This window comes from Podarcis erhardii (genome assembly GCF_964252035.2).
Source record: "Podarcis erhardii genome assembly, chromosome: 2".
NCBI classification, from domain to species: Eukaryota; Metazoa; Chordata; class Lepidosauria; order Squamata; family Lacertidae; genus Podarcis; species Podarcis erhardii.
In genome coordinates, this window is record NC_138498.1 from 63407385 (window position 1) to 63427103 (window position 19719).

General features: G+C 42.8%; 1 protein-coding gene across 1 annotated transcript in view; it reads right to left on the reverse strand.

Annotated features, from left to right (window-relative positions):
• CSF1R (colony stimulating factor 1 receptor) overlaps positions 1-19719 on the reverse strand; it is a 36029-nt gene extending 16310 nt beyond the window's left edge. The window contains exons 1-7 of the mRNA XM_081851381.1: positions 19477-19719; positions 8462-8713; positions 6836-7108; positions 5988-6121; positions 4540-4705; positions 2642-2831; positions 2191-2306 (exon numbers count right to left, since the gene is read on the reverse strand). Coding sequence (XP_081707507.1) covers positions 2191-2306; positions 2642-2831; positions 4540-4705; positions 5988-6121; positions 6836-7108; positions 8462-8713; positions 19477-19549 — 1204 coding nt within the window. The 5' untranslated portion in view covers positions 19550-19719. The remainder of the gene's footprint in view (positions 1-2190; positions 2307-2641; positions 2832-4539; positions 4706-5987; positions 6122-6835; positions 7109-8461; positions 8714-19476) is intronic.

The following is a 19719-nucleotide window of genomic DNA, read 5'->3' on the forward strand; positions in this document are numbered from 1 at the left end:
CCAGTAGTACAGGGGGAAAGGATCTAGAGGTCTTAGTAGACCACAAGCTTAACATGCGTTAACAGTGTGATGCAGTAACAAATAAATAAATAAATAAATAAATGCTATTCTAGGCTGTGTCAGCAGAAGTATAGTGTCCAGAGCAAGGGAAGTAATAGAACCTTCTAACATTTACAATCCCACCCCAGCCCTGCTTATGCAGTGTACTTAGAATACACTCCATGTTTTATTTTGGCCAGACCAAACCTGGCACCACAATCTGAGAAGGATATCAACAAGCAGGAACACGTGCAGACCAAGATGATAAAGGGTCTGGAAAACAAGCCTTAAGAGGAACAGTTGAGGAAGTTGGTCTGTTGAGGAGACGGAGAGGAGACTTGAAAAGAGATATGATAGCCATCTTCAAATATCTAAAGGGCCACCACAAGGAAGATAGAGCAAGCTTGTTTTCTTCTGCTCCGGAAGGTTAGGAACCAATGGATTCAAGTTACGAGATTCTGTAGCTGGTCACCACTTTATCCAAGCAAAAGCACAGTCAATATTTTCCTTTTGGTGTGGATTATTCCAGTTCCCACTAGGAAAGGCTGCTTCTGGCAATTATACTTCACTCTGGATCACTTGATCTATTCTTGGGGGCTGCTTTGAGTGTATGTGGTTGTCTCACTGCAATCACAATTCCTTTTGGTATATTTTATTATTATAGCTATTTTGGAACATCACATTTGCTTACAGGAATAATAATAATAATAATAATTTATTATTTGTACCCCACCCATCTGGCTGGGTTTCCCCAGCCACTCTGGGCGGCTTCCATAAAAACCAGAAATACACTAAAATATCACAGATTAAAAACTTCCCTGAACAGGGCTGCCTTAAGATGTCTTCTGAATGTCAGGTAGTTATTTATCGCTTTGACATCTGATGGGAGGGCGTTCCACAAGGCGGGTGCCACTACCGAGAAGGCCCTCTGCCTGGTTCCCTGTAGCTTTGCTTCTCGTAATGAGGGAACCGCCAGAAGGCCCTCGGCGCTGGACCTCAGCGTCCGGGCAGAACGATGGGGGTGGAGACGCTCCTTCAGGTATACTGGGCCGAGGCCGTTTAGGGCTTTAAAGGTCAACACCAGCACTTTGAATTGTGCTCGGAAACGTACTGGGAGCCAATGTAGGTCTTTCAAGACCGGTGTTATGTGGTCTCGGCGGCTGCCCCCAGTCACCAGTCTAGCTGCCGCATTCTGGATTAGTTGTAGTTTCCGAGTCACCTTCAAAGGTAGCCCCACGTAGAGCGCATTGCAGTAGTCCAAGCGGGAGATAACTAGAGCATGCACCACTCTGGCAGGTAGGGTCTCAGCCTGCGTACCAGGTGGAGTTGGTAGACAGCTGCCCTGGATACAGAATTGACCTGCGCCTCCATGGACAGCTGTGAGTCCAAAATGACTCCCAGGCTGCGCACCTGGTCCTTCAGGGGCACAGTTACCCCATTCAGGACCAGGGAGTCCTCCACACCAGCCCTCCCCCTGTCCCCCAAAAACAGTACTTCTGTCTTGTCAGGATTCAACCTCAATCCATTAGCCGCCATCCATCCTCCAACCGCCTCCAGGCACTCACACAGGACCTTCACCGCCTTCACTGGTTCTGATTTGAAAGAGAGGTAGAGCTGGGTATCATCTGCATATTGATGGACACCCAGTCCAAACCCCCTGATGATCTCTCCCAGTGGCTTCATATAGATGTTAAAAAGCATGGGGGAGAGGACGGAACCCTGAGGCACCCCACAAGTGAGGGCCCAGGGGTCTGAACACTCATCCCCCACCACAACTTTCTGAACACGGCCCAGGAGGAAGGAGCGAAACCACTGTATAACAGTGCCCCCAGCTCCCAGCCCCTCTAGACGGTCCAGAAGGATGTTATGGTCGATTGTATCAAAGGCCGCTGAGAGATCCAGCAGAACTAGGAAACAACTCTCACCTTTGTCCCTAGCTCGCCGGAGATCATCAACCAGCGCGACCAAGGCAGTTTCAGTCCCATGATGAGGCCTGAATCCCGATTGGAAGGGATCCAAATGGAAGAGCAGAAAGAGCAGAAAGGTCACCTGCATCCTTCACTTTAGCTTGTTGGTTGAGACTGAATGTTCTGCTGTTCCTTCTCAACATAGACATAACATTGGATTAACTGTGGTGGATGGAACACTTACTTTTCACTGAAACGTTGAAGGTGATGGATGCGTTGGCTTCACCATTATCTGCAAAAAATGTGTATATTCCACCATTCTTTTCCTCCATCCTGTTCAGTTTGAGCGTATTGTTGTACCTTTCACAAAAAAAAGAACAAATGCACAGGGCAAGGTCCTTTCAGAAGCAATCAGAATGGAAGCCTCTCAAATAGAGGCCAGAGATAATTTTGCATTATCTATGGACAGGTGTTGTTAGATTTCATAAATAGTCTATGTAGGAGCAAGAAAGAGGGCATTGCTCATATCATACCTTAGATCAAGTGTGAGAAACTTTTGGTCCTCGAGATGATAGAGCTACAACTCTCATCAGCCCCAGCAAGCTTGGCCAATGGAGGAGTTCTGTGCATCCCTCATGCAATTAATTTATAGTTTGGAAAGTCATTTAGGAAAGAGGAGGCACATTCTTTCTTACCTGTTGTTGCCAGAAGTCATTTCCATATTGAGTGTGAAATTCTTGGAGCTCCTTGATGGGTTCATGTATGTCCATCTCTGTGTGTGAGGTCTAGGATAAGCCTCAATGAGCACGTGCAGGTTCAGGCTGCTGTGCAAATTTGTCTCTTGGCTTCTGTTCTGTATGGTGGACAAATGCACATAGCCACTCTCTGAAAAGAAAATGAATGAATGAAGATGTTGCACAGAGGAATTCTTTTTTTAATTTTTTTTTTTAAACCTTTCTCCTAGGAGAAAAGGTTGGGACACAACTAGGATCAGTGTGGTTTTTCCCTTGTGATACCCACATGGAATTTGGCAACTTGAATAATCACAGTAATTGGACTTCCACATAGCAAAGCAGCAGCCTTCCAATGCCATAAGCAAATTGCTTAATGCAGGGATGAAGAAGCATAGGCCCATGGGCTAAATGTGGTCTTACAGGCTTCCTTGTCTGGGACTCTCCCTAAGCCATGCTTCTCCCCAGGCCACATATAACCTGTGATATTCATGTATGGGTCTCAGTGGAAGTGAAGATGGTCCAGGAAGGCATAAATGATGGACCAGAAAGGCAAGAAGATGATTCATCCTTTTGTCTTCTGCCTGGATGAGAGCTTAAGATGGGTGAATTAAGCCTGCAATATTGAAGTCAAAAGGACATCAAAAGGACAGAGTTATTGTCTGTAGGAAATTGTGGTGGTGTTTCACCTAGAAATCTGATGGGGAGCAGTGAACTTGGGGACATAGTTGGGTTATGTATTGAATCCATTGTTCTCACGTTAACCCAAATGCTCCTTTCTTAAATGCTTCCTGAAACAAAGCCCAGCTTAGGCACTCATTTAAATGTGTGCATTATCACCAGACTAAGTGTGCAATGATCACAAAGTCATAGAATTGTAGAGTTGGAAGGGAAACAGAGGGTCATCTAGTCCAACCCTCTACCATGCAGGAATCAGAAACCTTTGCCCAGATAAAACCTGTAGGAAGGGTCAACACACACCTCCCTTGACTGAGGTTTGTTTTCGTATTAAAACTGGGTGAGCTGTATGGTTGGGCTGCTGGGTTGTGAATGATGTTGAGAACTGGGCCCATTAGATATGAACAAGCTTTGCAGCATTTGATTTATTGTGGGGCATATCAGTAACTTTAAAAGTTGGTGGCAAATGAGTGAATAAGTGTGATCCATCACGGATGTCTTGAGTGCTGCTGCGAACAAATTGGTAGGAGCAGAAAATATAGAACCCATGGAGTAAAAATACAGAGAATTAGGTTGCAGTTGAAGTACCATAGAAGGGGAAGCTGTGATTAACAATGAATGGAAATATGAGACTTGGAAAAATCGGCTGTTTTGCAGTCTAATTTTAAAAAAGTCTGCTTACAAAAACTTGGGTAACTTAGAATGACCACAATGAGTTTTTAGGGGGTACAGAGAATATGCTACATTTAGTCTGAAAAAATGCTGCAAGTCGTTATATTGATTAATTAACCAGGATTTTAAAAGGAAAATAGAAATTTTAAATAAAAGGGGCGGGGGAGGTTGTGATTCTACCATTGTGTGTCTCTCTGAATTCATTAACAAACTTATTTCTGCTCCTTATAACATTGCGCATCCTGAAAAACGTAATAATTTCTGCCCTTGTACTTCATCTCCTTCATCAAGAGACTAGGACATCAAACAGATTTTCTCAAGACTTTCTCAAGGCCCTGAGAAACATTCTATGAAATTCTTTTAATGCATTGCTGCTTTCATTGTGTTAAGTGAAGGATGATAGCTCCATTACTAAATTGGGATCCCAGTTTGATTCCTGGTGAAACCTCAGTGGGGAAAAGCAGGATCCCAAGGCTCATTTCCCCAGGCTGTGTACATCAAGACTTGCTCACCTATCACCTGGAGGGTGGCTGAAGAGTTACTAGTTCCTGCGGAATTGGTTCCCAAGCAAGTATATTCCCCAGTGTCTTCTAACTGTACTGCTGGAATGGACAGGGTATGGTCTGTGAAGTATTTTCTAGAGGTCACATTATAATCTTCCACTGGAAACAAGTTGACCTGTAAGCCAGGAAAGTTAGAAATGATGACACATTTTGCAGACAAGTCATTGTTTTAGTTATCACCATCCTCACTTTAATTCATCCAATTTCATTAGAGCCCATCCTAGACCCAGTGTTGCTCCATCATCACCCAAAGGATTAGACCTAAATCATAAAGTAAATATACACAGTAGGGTATTTATTTGTGCTTATGCCTGCTCCTAGAGAATGGCAATGGCATATGAAACTGTGGGCAGTATTCACCTAAATAAGTGCACAAGCAAATTCAACTTCCCCAAATGGCTGACACCAAAAGTTTCATACAGTTGTTAAATATTATGGGGGGTGGGGGAATGGATCCCTGCAGGACCCCACAGCACAACTGCCAAGGGGCTGAGCAGAAATTTCCCATTACTACTGTCTCGGCCTTGTAGGTAGGAACACAACCATAGTGATACTGTGCCCCAACTTCCAACCCCGAGAGCTGGTCTAGCAGGAGGATAGCATGTTTTGATGGTATCAACATCTACTGAGAAAGCAAGGAGGTGGAGCAGGATTGCACACATGCACGTGTGTGTACACACACACACACACACACACACACACACACACACACACAAATATCCTTCTCCCAATGCACTTGATCAATCAGGACAGCCAAAGCGACTTTGGTGCAAAGTCTAAGTCTGAATACAACCTGAAAATGATCTAGATCAGTGCTTGCCAAACTTTTCATGTTGGTGACACACTTTATAGACATGAATCATTTTGTGACACAGTAATTCTGTGTTACTAGAAAAACCGGTGGGCTGCCCGCTCCCTTTCCAGCCCTGGGAGGAGTGTGGGGAGCATTCATGCAACACACTGCAGCCGACACACTAATGTGTCAGGACACGCAGCTTGGAAAGCTCTGGTCTAGATAACTAGCTTCTTCCAAGTGCACCTGAACCTAATCGCCACAAAAGGGGATATTCATAACTAGGTAATAATGACCATACACTTTTGTGTCTAGAGAGAGCTTTTGGAGTAGAAGGTGTACCACCACCTCATTTAGCATGGCTGACCCTACTCCATCCTTCAAGAAAGCCTTCACCACTCCACAGACTCAACTGTGAGTTCAGTTCCATAAAACTCTAAGGTTCATGCTCAGCAAAGACCAGATCAGCAGGGCTACATATGACATCCAGTTTAAAGTCGTGCATCAATTAGCCCGTGCCACCAAATCTCTCTGTTATCCCAGGTCTTTGCTGCTTCAGCCATAACAGACAGTTCTGACTAAATACCTTTTAAAAATGACTTACATTTGCAGTGGAAGGATAGGTCCACTTTGCCTCATAGGAATAGGAGCGGGAACTTATTCTGCAGGTGATATTGAAAGGTTCTCCTCGTAGTCTCACATGATCTTTCGTTTTAATTGTGACAGATAAGGTGCTTGCTAAATCAAGCAAAAAAGAAAAGAAGTATGCCGATTAGCTACAGACTAAGTGAAATAACAAGCTTGTGCCATCATTTTTTGACTGTGTGGCCCACTTTTTTAAACCATGAATTCAAAGTCAGCCCTGTTGCCTAAGAGCTGGCAAAGCAAAAATGCAGTGTCCTTCGACTTCAGCTGGCATAAGCAGAGTGGCAGCAGCTATGCTGTTCTATGAAGTTCTGCCACTGCTTGCTAGGAGTTGGTTTGCCACCACTATCTATAATTTGTTGCATTTATTGTGTGTTGCACAAAGCTGCATGCTCAGACACACTAGTCAGTGTTTGCAAAAGTGCCAATTTTGATGGATAGCTAAGTTTTGGTCCATACATTGTTCCAGACAATTCAGATTAGCTAATTTCGTATTAAAATGTGAACTGAGCCAATTTTTTTCTCCCACCTTTAGCACGGGTCCAGTGCAATGCAGCAAGAAAAGAGTGTGGAGTCTGGATGCAAGAAGGGATTGACGATAAAATCCTTGCTCAGACATGAAAGTTGCACCGTGCCCTTGAAGTCTCCCTAGTTTAGCCTCACCCAATGTTCAAAGCTCTTCGAGCTCTTCGAGCACTGTGCTATCAGAATAACTACACCAGCAACTTAGAAATACCTCACCCCACCCTGGTCCCCACCACTGCTGCTGTTGTGGCGCCACTGTAGAAGGAGCAACTGCAAACCTACCTTCAACAATAAGGCCTATTTTTGCTGAATCCACCCACCGTCCTTGCACCAGGGCACGGCACTTATAGAAGTTTTTATCACTCATGTTTACTCTGTGCATACGTATTCCCTCTTGAGCACTGAAAGAGAATCCAGAGGAGATGTTGCGCGAGTCCGTCCACAGGGTAACATTGCTTGCCAATTCTGGGTTAGCGATCAAGCACGGCAGCACCACATCCTCCCCTTCTGTCACCCTAATGAAGTATTTAAGGACACACCAGGCTGTGCTGTGATCTGTGGAGGGGGGTGGAGAGAAGGGTCAGAAATCAGTTGTGAAGCTGAGGCCAGCATTTAGCAGATGTGCGTGTGGCAACTTGGAATACATCAGAAGCAACTGGAAGCAATGGCAACTACCTAGGCTCCCTTACGCCAAATTATTTGGGGAAATGACCCTAACTGAGTTTAGGTATCCTCTGCTATATACCCACATAAAAATGTTCATGTATAGCTGAGCCAATGGGTTGAAAATTTGAAGTAAGAATGGCACCATTTCAAACACATTCACTGAACGATCTCTCTCTCTGGGGCGCAAGCCTGGGCAGTGTGTCTGGAGGTCCTGGACTGTCCAGACAATAAGATCCTTCCTCTTGGCCTCATGGATGTGGTCCAAAGGAAAGGAAAGCAATACATTTGGCACCAGCTTGACGGCAGGAGTTGCCAGAAGGAGGCATACAAAATGCCATCCAACCACCTTAAGGACTCCACTCCGGATTTGTGTAGGGTTTATTGCTTTTCTTCTCCTGATGATGTCCCACAAAGCAGCAGGTACAGATTTTTCCTCGGGGTTTGCTCCCAAAACCTTTCTCACTCCAAAGTGAGTGTAGTCGCAAGGTAGGGGAGGTCTAGGATCAGAGTTTTCATTCTTTCCAGGTTGACGAGCCCCATCTGGTCCCCACTCCCCTCTACAGCATATGCAGAAACTGCCTTCTTGACCATTGGACTCACTTATTGGTCTGTCTTCATGTGCAGGGGAAGTCCCTAACTCACCGAGACTCATCAGCTACCCTCACCTGGTTTAGCCAGCCAGATGAAGCCATTCCTGAGCTGTGGCTGCTGTCACATGCCAACAGCTTCTAGGAGCCACAGGTGAGAGCTGAGAGCAGGGAGGGGGGCAAAGATGGATCAACTACCCAGAAGGAGCATGTCGTGTGTCCGCCCCACCCCCAGACATACTGCCCCTCCCCAACACATGCAGTCAATCCACAATTTTAACCAACATACAGATGGAGAGAGTTGGCTCCCATTCACGGCCTTCTATGCTCCTCTACCATCCACTTGTTATGGTAACCAGCAGACATTCATGCATTGAGGGAAACATCTATGGAGGGGAGCCTGCTGTATAGATACAGTTTCAAATCATGAGGAGAGACTGCGCCTGTACAGCAAGCTGGCTGCAGAGGGTTGGGGACAGAGGGAGGTCTCTAGGAGAAACTGCCCCACTCTTCCTTTTCAAACCGTTGTTAGCTACATGGAGTCAGTGCCCCCAAAGGGTTTCCCTAAGTGCATAGCCCTTGTCTGATATTTTGGAAGCATAGAGTGGGAACAGAGAGTGAAACTGAATGAAGTAGAAAAGAACAGTCTGGTTACCTTTTACACAGAGAGATACAGATGCTGTTTCCTCACTGGTACGGTTAACATAAGCACACTGGTAGTTTTTCTTTTCCTTGTAACTGGCCTTGGGTATGTAGAGGGTGCCATTGGTGTACACCACGATGTTAGACTCATTCCTTATGCCGACCCACTCCACACTAGAATTCCCGGAGCAATGCAAGCTTACCGGGTCTCCCTTGTCCACAATCACAGTGGGGAGATTAGGGCTGATGGTAGGAGAGGCTGAGCCTAGAAAGAAGAAAGACAGTGAGCAGCCTATGTATCTTCAGGTACCATTGGCAAATCTTTTTATTATTTATTAAATTTGTTAGTCGCTTTATCTTGCCCAAGGCAACCCTAAGTGACTTACAACCAAACAACTTGCACCCATTTGTTCTGAAATGAGTAAAATAAATGAAGCCAGCGGTGAGCCCTGTGACTTCTTTGCCTTGCCAGACTGCAGCCCAGATAAGGCTCTGGTACTCTGAAAAACATCCATATGGTATGCAAACACAATCCTCTGTTTTCTCCTAGCAGCTCTTCCTGAATAGGCCAGGCATATGTACTCATCATCTGGCATAGGCTGTGTAGTCAGAAGTTTCATTGCATGGATTGTGGCAAGACAGAAATAGAAAGATATTAAGCACTCCTAGAGTTTGAATTTATTGTTATTCACATTTTATACTGTATTTTATGCTGTTTTTTGTTGCATCAATTAAGTGTTTTAAATTTGTTGTTAGCTGCCCTGAGCCCGGTTTTCTGAACCTGGAAGGGCAGGGTATAAATAAAAATTTATTATTTATTTATTATAGATTAATCAACGGTGTTGGTTTATTGTGTTGCCGCAGCTGCCTTGTGAATCACAGGTTTTAATTCCAAATGACTGAAAGTCGGGGGTTTTGTCTACAGGGGCTTCTGTGTGCTGAATTTTTTTTTACAATGGATCTGACATTTGGATCTAGTCATACCTCATGTTGCGTCCACTTTAGGTTACGTCTTTTCAAGTTGCGTCCCACGGCAACCCGGAAATACCAGAACGGTTACTTCCAGGTTTCGCTGCTTCCGCAGAAGCGCTAAATCACACCTCGCACATGCGCAGCCTCAGCGCTTCTGGATGCAAATGCTTGGAGTTGCGGACATGCCTCTGGGACAGATTACGTCCACAACTCAAGGTTCCACTGTACATTGGGGTGGGCAGAGCTCCTGCACCTTTAATAGTTGTGCCAAAGGGAGAGTGAAAGGTGCAGGAGGCCTGTATTCTTTTCCATCTGGCCGTCCGAGCCCCAGATGCCAGCTTTCTTATTAAGGATCCAAATTGGCTTCTTCCTCAGGCTGAATGAGATGGGAGGTGAAAGAAAGAACAGAGCATCTTCAGGCTTTTACTGTGGCTGAAGCCAATTGCCTTTTTTGCAGCGTCAGCAAGTTCTTTTGAACTGTTCATATTTATAATACAAGGATGAGGAAGTGAGAAGTGAATCAGCACCTCAAATGTGCTGAGGAAGGCATTGTGAATAATAGTTGCGGGGAGACGGACTCTGAAGTGCCCTTCAATAACAGAGGAAACACATTGAAGATGGTTGTCTCTGCTCTGGGTTCTGTGGCTCCTCTCTCTTCTTCCCACTCCTCATTGCTGCTGTTTAACCCCTTGGTATTCTTGTTCTTCCACTTCTGCTTTTTGCACTTTACTCCAGATTGAAAACAAGCCCAAGATTACTATGTCAAATGTTCTTGTCACACTCGTGGCAATCCACTGAAAATGAATTCTGGCTTTCTTTCAATGTTAGGTTAAAAAAGTAAAATAAGAAAACACTTGGGTCATGGAAGTGTGTTAGCTCTGATTCAAATGATCTCAACATGGCATCATAGTTCTGCGTTTAGCTTCTGCCAAATAAAGTTTTGTCATTAGTGCCAGGGTTGCAGGGCACAGTCCTAGGAGCTTTAAGTTGCAGCTGAATCGCAGCAAGCCCCACTGATCTAAATGGGACTTGCTTCTGATTAGACATGTACAGTATAGGGTTGTGCTGTTAGTCAAGTAATTGATTAAACTCTTGGTTAAAATTGCATACACTCTCATATAGATAAACCAACATAACTGCAATTATGTGTGGTGTAGTGGTTATGAGCGGTAGACTCGTAATCTGGGGAACTGGGTTCGCATCCCCACTCCATCCCCACATGCAGCTACTGGGTGACCTTGGGCCAGTCACACTTCTTTGAAGTCTCTCAGCCCCACTCACCTCACAGAGTGTTTGTTGTGGGGGAGGAAGGGAAAAGAGAATGTTAGCTGCTTTGAGACTCCTTAGGGTAGTGATAAAGTGGGATATCAAATCCAAACTCTATTAGAGCAATAAATCTTATTCAAAAATATGTGGGAAGTGCAATAAGCAGAATGGAACATATTACTTTATTTGGTGGACATGTGATTATGCACAAAAAGACTAGAAGATGGTTATTAGAATAATAACAAATATACTGAGACATGAAGTTCCCTTAGATCCATTATTGCTATTTCTGAACAATATGCCACCTATCATAAAGAAAGACCTTAACAGCTCTTAACAGCTGCAACTATGTTAATGGCTCAAAATTGGAAAGTTGCATTACTCCCTTATTTAAATAATGGCTTAATACAGTTTGGGATTCGGCTATAATAGCAAAAATAACATCTAAGAGTGAGAACTGCAAGTGAATATTGAAATAAATTATGAGAAAACTGGTTGCCCTATTTTACAATGCTGTCATGAAAATAATGACCTTTCGCAAAAGCAAATTCAAATAGGTTTTAATTTTTTTTAGAAGAAACACTGCAACTTTATGACAAGTCTTATATTCTTGCAGAATATTATGATCTGAAGTATTTTTTCTGGAGCAGTTTTGTTGATTAATGTTAATAATTGTCAAATGATTAAATAAATTTAGAAATTATAAAGCTTAACAAAAAACTAAAGTGAGAAGCTTAATTAATAATGAGGCAGTGACTGCTCAATAATACGTACTTAGGTCCTCTTAATTATACTTTTTCTTACTTGTTATATAAAATGAAAAATGCTAAAATAAAAAAGTTTTCAGAAAAGCTGCTGCTCAATTACTGTAATTGGGACACATTTTTGGTTTACAAAAAGATTTTAAAATAAATCTGTTTAATTAATTGATTAAACATTACAGTGCTACCATTAAAGTATGTTGTTATGACTTTTCCTCTCCAATTAGTTTATAGTAGTTTATTCCTTGAGATGTTGCTGGACTACATCTCCCATCAATTGGTCATGCTGGCTGGGGCCAATCCGGAGGGCCACCAGTTCCCTATCCCTGCTCTAGGGAAACTAGTTTAGTTGCTGAAAGAAGAGTTTCTTTACTTGAACTGTGTTAAGCCCCAAGAAATGCCATCAGACAGCAAAATTTGACTGGCTATGCAGCTCTGTGACACCCTCATGAAGCTGGGAACTCTCCTTCCATGGAGGTTTGTAAACAGAGGTTGGGTGGCCATCTGCCATGGATGCTTTAGCTGAGATTCATCCATTGCAGGGGGTTGGACTAGATGACCCTTGGGGGTCCCTTCCAACTCTATGATTCTAAGGTTAAATGGTCATTGTGTTCACAGTGGGATCTCTGGTTTGCTGAGATCACTCTCAGGAGGAGAAAGACGCTCCGAACAAAATAGCAACATGACAAAAGGGAAATAAAGAACAGTAAGCAGATTTGATGAGGGGTAGATATATTTTTGCCCTCGAATTAAAATGGGAAAACATTTGGTGGATTCCTAATAAAAATCATACAAAATATATTAATGTAGAAATTAAAATCCAGATCACACCCTAATCACTATAATCCCTAAGAATGCAAAAGGGGTGTTTCTATTTGATCTGTTTGACAAGTGTTCAGCTTTATGCTGCAATATCTGTTGTCTTGCATGGACTATTTTTAAGATTTTTAAATATATTTTAGAATCTTTTAAAATTCTAGTATTGTATTTTTGCATTGTTTCGGTTGTTGCTTACATCCAAGCTCCAGCCTGGAGCTGGTACAGTGTTCAAGCCTAAATCGGGCCTAATGCCCCCATTTGGGGGGTTTCTATGAACTTCTGCTAGTTTGTGTGTGTGTGTGGGGGGGGAATTCCACCAATAGTGCTTCCGCCTGCTTGTTTGATGGGTGAAGCAAGGAGCTCTGTTCCGGTGGAGTGGCACTGCCATCAATATGTGGGCAGTGGTTGGCAGAGGCTAGGGCACCTCTGTCCAATCGAACACATACACCTAGTCCTATGCAGAGGGGGTTGGGACTGCAGCTTCAATCTTGTATTTTCTACATTGCTTTGTGAGGAATCTTCTCCTAAAAAGTGGGTTTTTTATTCAATTTATTAAATGAATGAATAACTAAAAAGGTCAAAGTAATTTCAAGATTTTTATAAAAAAGGATGCCCTTAATGGGACAACAAGAGATCTTAAACCTGGTACCTTTCACAAAGCTCAATGTAATAGTAAAACAGATGTGAAATCACCATCCTATTTTATGACTGTTAGGAGTAGCAAATAAATAATAATTGAATAGAAACAGAAATTGAAGTATAATAGTACAGTATCAAAAACGGCATAGATCTACTCTTGATGATGATGATGATGATGATGAAGCTCAAAGCACACATCTAATTACATGAGTCAGTTTTGACTCAGTTGCATTCTTGTGTGAATATCACAATGAACAAGTTGAAACCACCACCACAATTTGTCAAATAAAAAATAATCCAGTATTTTAACAACATCTTTCTCTTCTAGTTATTCTAAGTATGTAATGTTTTAATTGTACAACTTGGCACACAAGTCTAGAACAGGGCTTTTCAATCATTCTATGTCTCATTATCATTACTGTTGTCGTTATACTCCTTCTACATCAATTTTCCTTAAAAGCCTTGTCTGTAGCTTCTTCGCAGCCTTGTCTGAGCTGAGAACGTGCCCTAGAAATAATACCCCAACCTTCTAGGACTGCTACATGTCCTGATTTTTCCAGACATTACCAGGATTTCAGTGGCGGAATTGAAGTCCGGGGGAATTTCTGAAAGGCAGCACTTTATCCTGGACCTTAAGCAAGTAAAAAACAACCAATTTTTTGTCGTAAAAACTGTCCCAAGGGTTGCGCATTTCAGAGGAAAATATGTAACATTTCTTTTCAGGAAGTTTGCTGCCATTGAAACCCTCATACAGTTCTAAGGAAGCCCAGAGTTCTCCACAACAAAGTTTGAAAACTGCTTAAATTGTGTAAATTAAACTTGGACTAAGGCTGCTTGCACACCATACATGTCAGCCACGATTAAAGCACATCCCCCCTCCTAAGAATCCTAGGAATGGTAACTTGCTAGGGCTGCTGGGAATTGTAGCTTTGTGAGGTGGTAAACTACAGCTCCCATGATTCTTTGGGTGGCGGTGTGCTGTAAATGTCTGGTATGTGTGCAGCTTAAGTAAAGAGCTTCCAAATTCTGGATAAAGAGCCAGAAATTCTGGTCTGCTGGTATTATCAAGTCAGGACTTTGGCACAAAAAAACGAGAATGGAAACATGGCTGGCTTATCTAATTCTGAAGTAAATGAAGAAATACGCAATCACCATCTAAACAGGCAAGACTACAAGTCCAGAATCTAATCTAACTGCACCACTTTCCTGATCAAAGTTCACTTCAGAATCCATCTTTTTGATAGAAGGTGAACTTTCATGAAGCAGTGAGATAGTTCTATACAGAGAGAGTTGCTAGCGATTGGTTGCTACGTTTGGGAAAGGGTTATCTTAAGGGTTCGATTAGTGCTTTTCCACAGTGGTGGCACAGTGAGCCTAAGCCTTGAGAGCAAAATAAAAAATAATAAAAACAAAACAGGACTTTGAAAAAGTGCATAAAATTGCAGAGGCAATGGTGGGGAAGACTTGTGCTGCTGTTCACGAGTACCAGCTGTGACACTTTTGCAACCACATTTCATACAGCGCTTGTGCATGCAACATGTGTGGGAAGGACAGTCTTTTTCCAGCAACTTGCTTTAGTGCCAGGACTGCCAGAAAATGAACGTTCCTCTGAAATGGAAGCACTTGACAAAATGTCACCCTGATTAGAGTGATCAGGGATGGGGAAGATTCCTTAATGCCTCCCGCCAAAAAGAATATCGAACTCCTTCTCTGGAGAAATATGCTCAGCCCCCAGAGTGTATAGTTTTAAGAAACAAAGACTTTTTAGAAGTCAAAATGTCTAGTAAACCAGATTGGTAGCTGGGTTTCTACGGAAGGTTTTCGGCGAGCCAACATGAAAGTGATGTGGGATTGAAGATTGGAGTGATCATTCTGTGATACAGTGGTACCTCGGGTTACATACGCTTCAGGTTACATACGCTTCAGGTTACAGACTCCACTAACCCAGAAATAGTACCTCGGGTTAAGAACTTTGCTTCAGGATGAGAACAGAAATCGTGCTCCGGTGGTGCAGCAGCAGCAGCAGGAGGCCCCATTAGCTAAAGTGGTGCTTCAGGTTAAGAACAGTTTCAAGTTAAGAACAGACCTCCGGAATGAATTAAGTACTTAACCCAAGGTATCACTGGATTATGGCAGCAGACAAAGCTGTATTATAACTTTTAAATAAATGTCTTTTTTTATTAAAAAAAAATCACCAGGAGTTTAGGTGAAGAGGTTTTTTAATTCTTCTGTTTTACTAATCAGCAACTCTGTTTACTCTGGGAATTTCATAGTGCTTTTATCTGTATTTCTTTTTTGTATTTCTCTCTCTCTCTCTCTCTCTCTCTCTCTCTCTCTCTCTCACACACACACACACACCTATTTTCATTTTTTGTGCAACTGCCTTAGGCAGTGCTTTTTTTCTAAAAAAAATGTTTAAGGTAGGGGTACTCTCATTTTGCCTCAAGAAAATCACCATTTTATAGTTCAAATCAGGAAAAATAAATACAGTAAATGGACAAAAGTACAAAGATTCACAAAATGTTTAGGGGTATGCGTACCCCTGTGTCCCCACAGAAAGAAAGCACTGACCTTAGGTCAATGTTGGCAGAAAGGTGGGGCAAAAGCCTAATGAATAACAAAATCTACTAGGCACCGCACGTTTCTCATGCAGAAGAATGGATCCATTTTGCATTTCCTTTTAACAGTACCAAAACCTTTCTAGCTGTTGACTCTTGAGAAATCAGGTGCATAGACCTGTACTAGTTTTGAAGGCTCTGTGATGGCAGGAATGTTCCCAGGACAATGCTATCTCACTTCGCCCTGCCCTTCTGTCCCATGCCCCAAACTTCTCTCAATTTTGTGTGCACGCTGCAATCCTAAGCATATGTAAATCCTAATAATTTCCTCCACTTCATGTTACATTAAAACCTTGATGAATGATTGAGAATGCAATCATTAAGTTTACTATCTATGCAGCAAATCAGGACTGCGCGGAGCGGGATTCTTGGTGCCTTGCCCTCAACCAGGGATGGTAGCATGCCTGCCATCATGTGCAGACATCTGCCCAATGCTCAGCACCCAGGAAGTGACCCGCCGGCATTGGGAATTGAGTTGGAGGCTCCCGCACACCTGCACCAGCACACCTGCCAGTTTTACATTTCCACTGTGGAGTGATGCTACATCAGGGGATTGCAAGAACATCAAAATGTTGGGTGGCTTGCAGGAGTAGAAGGTGGCCAGTCTCTCCCCCTCCCTAACTGGGAATTGCCTCTGCTCCTTAACTGTGGAACACCTGTTCTCATGGCCATAGTCAGAAACAGAGTAATTTTTAAATTTATGATTGACTTTAGGTGGTATGGAATAGAGAGTGACTATGTGAGATACTGGTGACTCAGTCATTGTTAAGTGGAGGAGCAATATGATTTATTGTCATCTGGTCCAGACTCTTCAGATATCCCTCCATCCGTCGGAGGGTTTATATATGAATTGGCCTTTGGTTCCAGAGGGAAATAAAACATCCTTGTTCCAGCTACGAGTTGACTATATATTAGCTCTCAGCAGTGCTTTTTCCCTAGAAAAATGGGTGCTGGTACTCACCATGAAGTTGTTACACTAAGTGCCACACTTTTTAACAATAACAAAAGGTGCCAATATTGTGTATGCTTGAGTACCCCCTGAAAAAAAGCGCTGGCTCTCAGAATTCAGAGGCATGGGTGAGGCAGGGAGAGTTTACACACATCAGTCTTCTTGGGATGAGTGCACATCGAGGGGGAGGGGACAGCATTAGAGGGGGAGGAGACAGCCCAAGGAGGGGACAGCATTAGAGAAGATGGAAACATCTTTGCCCATGCTCCCTGAGAAAAGGAGAGCACACAGAGATCTATTGCTACCCTTTCCTGTTTCTGATGCCAAAGGATATTAAAGCGGGGCTCGGAAACACCAGGTGTGAAGGATCCTGAAAAGGAGCCACCTTGCTAACCTCAAAACCGGCCAGCTGGGGCAGAAAGGGTGGGGTTGGGGAGGAAGTGAATGTCTTCATAGTCCCACTGATCTCTCCTGCTTAGAAGCGGGGCACATCAAAAGCATACAGAGGATATTACATTCCTTGCCTACTCAGAATTGGGATAGGGGCAGAAGCTGACTTTGGGGTATTTATGTAGTTAACTCTTCTTACAAGCTTAAGGTTATACTTTGTAGACCAACTGTATTAACTATTATTAGTGTATATGCACACAACTTGTGATATTCAGCTATACTGGTGTCATTCAGTCAATGAGAATGTATAGTCAGCTTCTGCAGTTTATTCAAAATACGGATAAATATATTTGCTGCCATTTCTTAAGCTGATGAGAATGAATTTTCTCATGAACTTTCAGAAAACGTCACTGACCCTGTTCCTCCCCTACTTCCTTTATACTTTCAGTAACTTCTGGCTATCACTTTACCACATTACCACATTGCATAAGTGACCTTCAGTTACTGTCCTGCCGGCCCATTTCCACCCCCCACCCTCTCTTCCAGTGAAGCCATTTCAACCAGGCACATAACTCTTTCACCCTGCTGTTTGCAATTACATTTGGACGCTAAACCAGAACAATCACATTTTGGCTTGTGTTGAAGTTTTCCACCTTAACCAAAAAGTTTTCCAGCTTATACAGTAATGATTTGGTTATATTGCTGCCCACATTGTTCTTAGCTTTTTTTGTTGCTGCTGCTACAGTATTAGGAGCCAACTTGGATAGGTTGCACCCTAAAGGTGGCATATGAATGCTACTCTCTTTCGCAGCAAACCTTTGATTGCATCTGCCTTTTGAGGCCATCTACAATTGTGTGCATTATTGATGTGCACTATTTATTCACAAGCAATAAATATGCAGAATTCTGTGACCGGAAGCTTTCTTTCTTTGGTGGAAGCAAAAATTTAGAAACTATGGGGTTGTTTGTTTTTTTAAGTGTGCATGTGGAAGGGATGGGAATAAGAACAAGATGGAAGAGTGATATTCATAGAAAGTTGAAGGGAAATAAGTCAGTTAAGCAGAAAAAAAATCTGTTGTGGTTATTCACTATTATTAAATGTATTAGTTGCTTTTTACACCGAAGTGTCTGCAAGTGACTTACAGGATAAAAACATTAAACCAACGAAACGAAACAAAATTAAAGCCAAATATAAAAGCAGCAATAACAGAGGACTTGAAGTGCTTATCCATATATATATATATAGAGAGAGAGAGAGAGAGCAAATCCTATGCACGCCCCTCTTAAAAGGATGAGCACAAGAATGAGGCCACAGACCTACAGTAACTAGCTTCTTCCACCCCCACCCCACCCCAATTTAGGAACCTCAGGACTGGATAAATGCTTAAAAACTGACCATGATGGTGCCAGGAATGCTTCCCTGGGGAGAGAATCCCAGAAGGCCTGTTCTCATGTTGTCACCCTATACACCTCCCTCAGAGAAGATACATGGTGAAGGACCTCAGACGATGAATGCAGGGTCCAGGTTGGTTCAGTCTCCCAGAGGTTAAATAAATAAAAAAATTGTCCAGTAGCACCTTAGAGACCAACTAAGTACATTCTGGGTATAAGCTTTTGTGTGCATGCATACTTCTTCAGAACTAACTTAGCTGGTCTCTAAGGTGCTACTGGGCAATTTTTTATTTTTATTTTATTTCTTTTGACTGCGTCAGACCAACATGGCTACCTACCTGAATCTCTCCCTGTGGCTGTCCTTGAAGTACTGAGGTCCTGAGCTGCAAAGAGCTGCAGCACTTTGAATTGTAGGGTTTGGGAAAACTTGGGACTGAGTAGACATCCCATGCCTTAACCACTGGGCACCTTCCAAGATCCTCTCTAATTTATTAATTTAAAAACATATAAAGATATAATGAATTGACTCTGGCCCTAGTCCAGTGGTTAGCTATTTAAAAAACAACAAATAAGAACAAACATGATTAGATGTCTGACAAAGAAAACCTCTGGTCACTAGCAGATGGGAAGTATTAAATTCAGTTCTCTTTCTTGAGCGTAAACCTAGTCTCTGATCTTAGAGACCATCTTAAACTGCTTAGAGACTGTCTTAAGTATGAAACAGTACATGAATATATTAAATAAAATGAGAAATTATGCAACATTGATGGACTTCATCCTCTCCGAGAACGCACACCGAGTCAGTTTATGTAATCTCCACAGTATGCCTACCATTCAGACTGTGAGAAATTCTAGAGCCACTTTTTAGAACTATCGTACGGGGCGGTGGGGAATAAACTTCATAGCCGAGTATTCAATTTGTGGACAAAAGGCTGATATAACCTAACTATGGAAAAGTGAAGCCAATCTTAAAAACAACTTCTGAAATATGACACAAATATGAACTGGCGACCAAATCCCAAGTAATGGTGGAAAAAGAACAAACTTTGACAGAATCATGCAGGTTCAACAGATAACATTACAGTTATTGTAATAATTCAGAGCTGTTTCTAATGCGTACTGATATAAGGAGCTCCCTTATACTATGCAACATTTTCTAGACCATTCGTGAGCCGCCCAAAGCTACCCTGGTGTCCATGCAATAGACAAAAAGCAAACCTACCATGCCAGATATCAGCTGCTACCAAGAGCATCAGGATGGCTGGGCCCACTGGCCCTGGAATAAACGTGCCCATCCTGCACAGGACAGGTGTGCTGTGGTATTAGAATCGTGCCAGGGCTTTGGTCCAGTGGATCTTCTTTAGGAGAAAGAGAGATAGATGAGGCAGAAAATGCTGCTAAGCTTTTTTCAGTTGTGCGTTCTCCGAGTCTGTTTCTCTCTTTGGAGTGGGAACTTCTCCTTTTT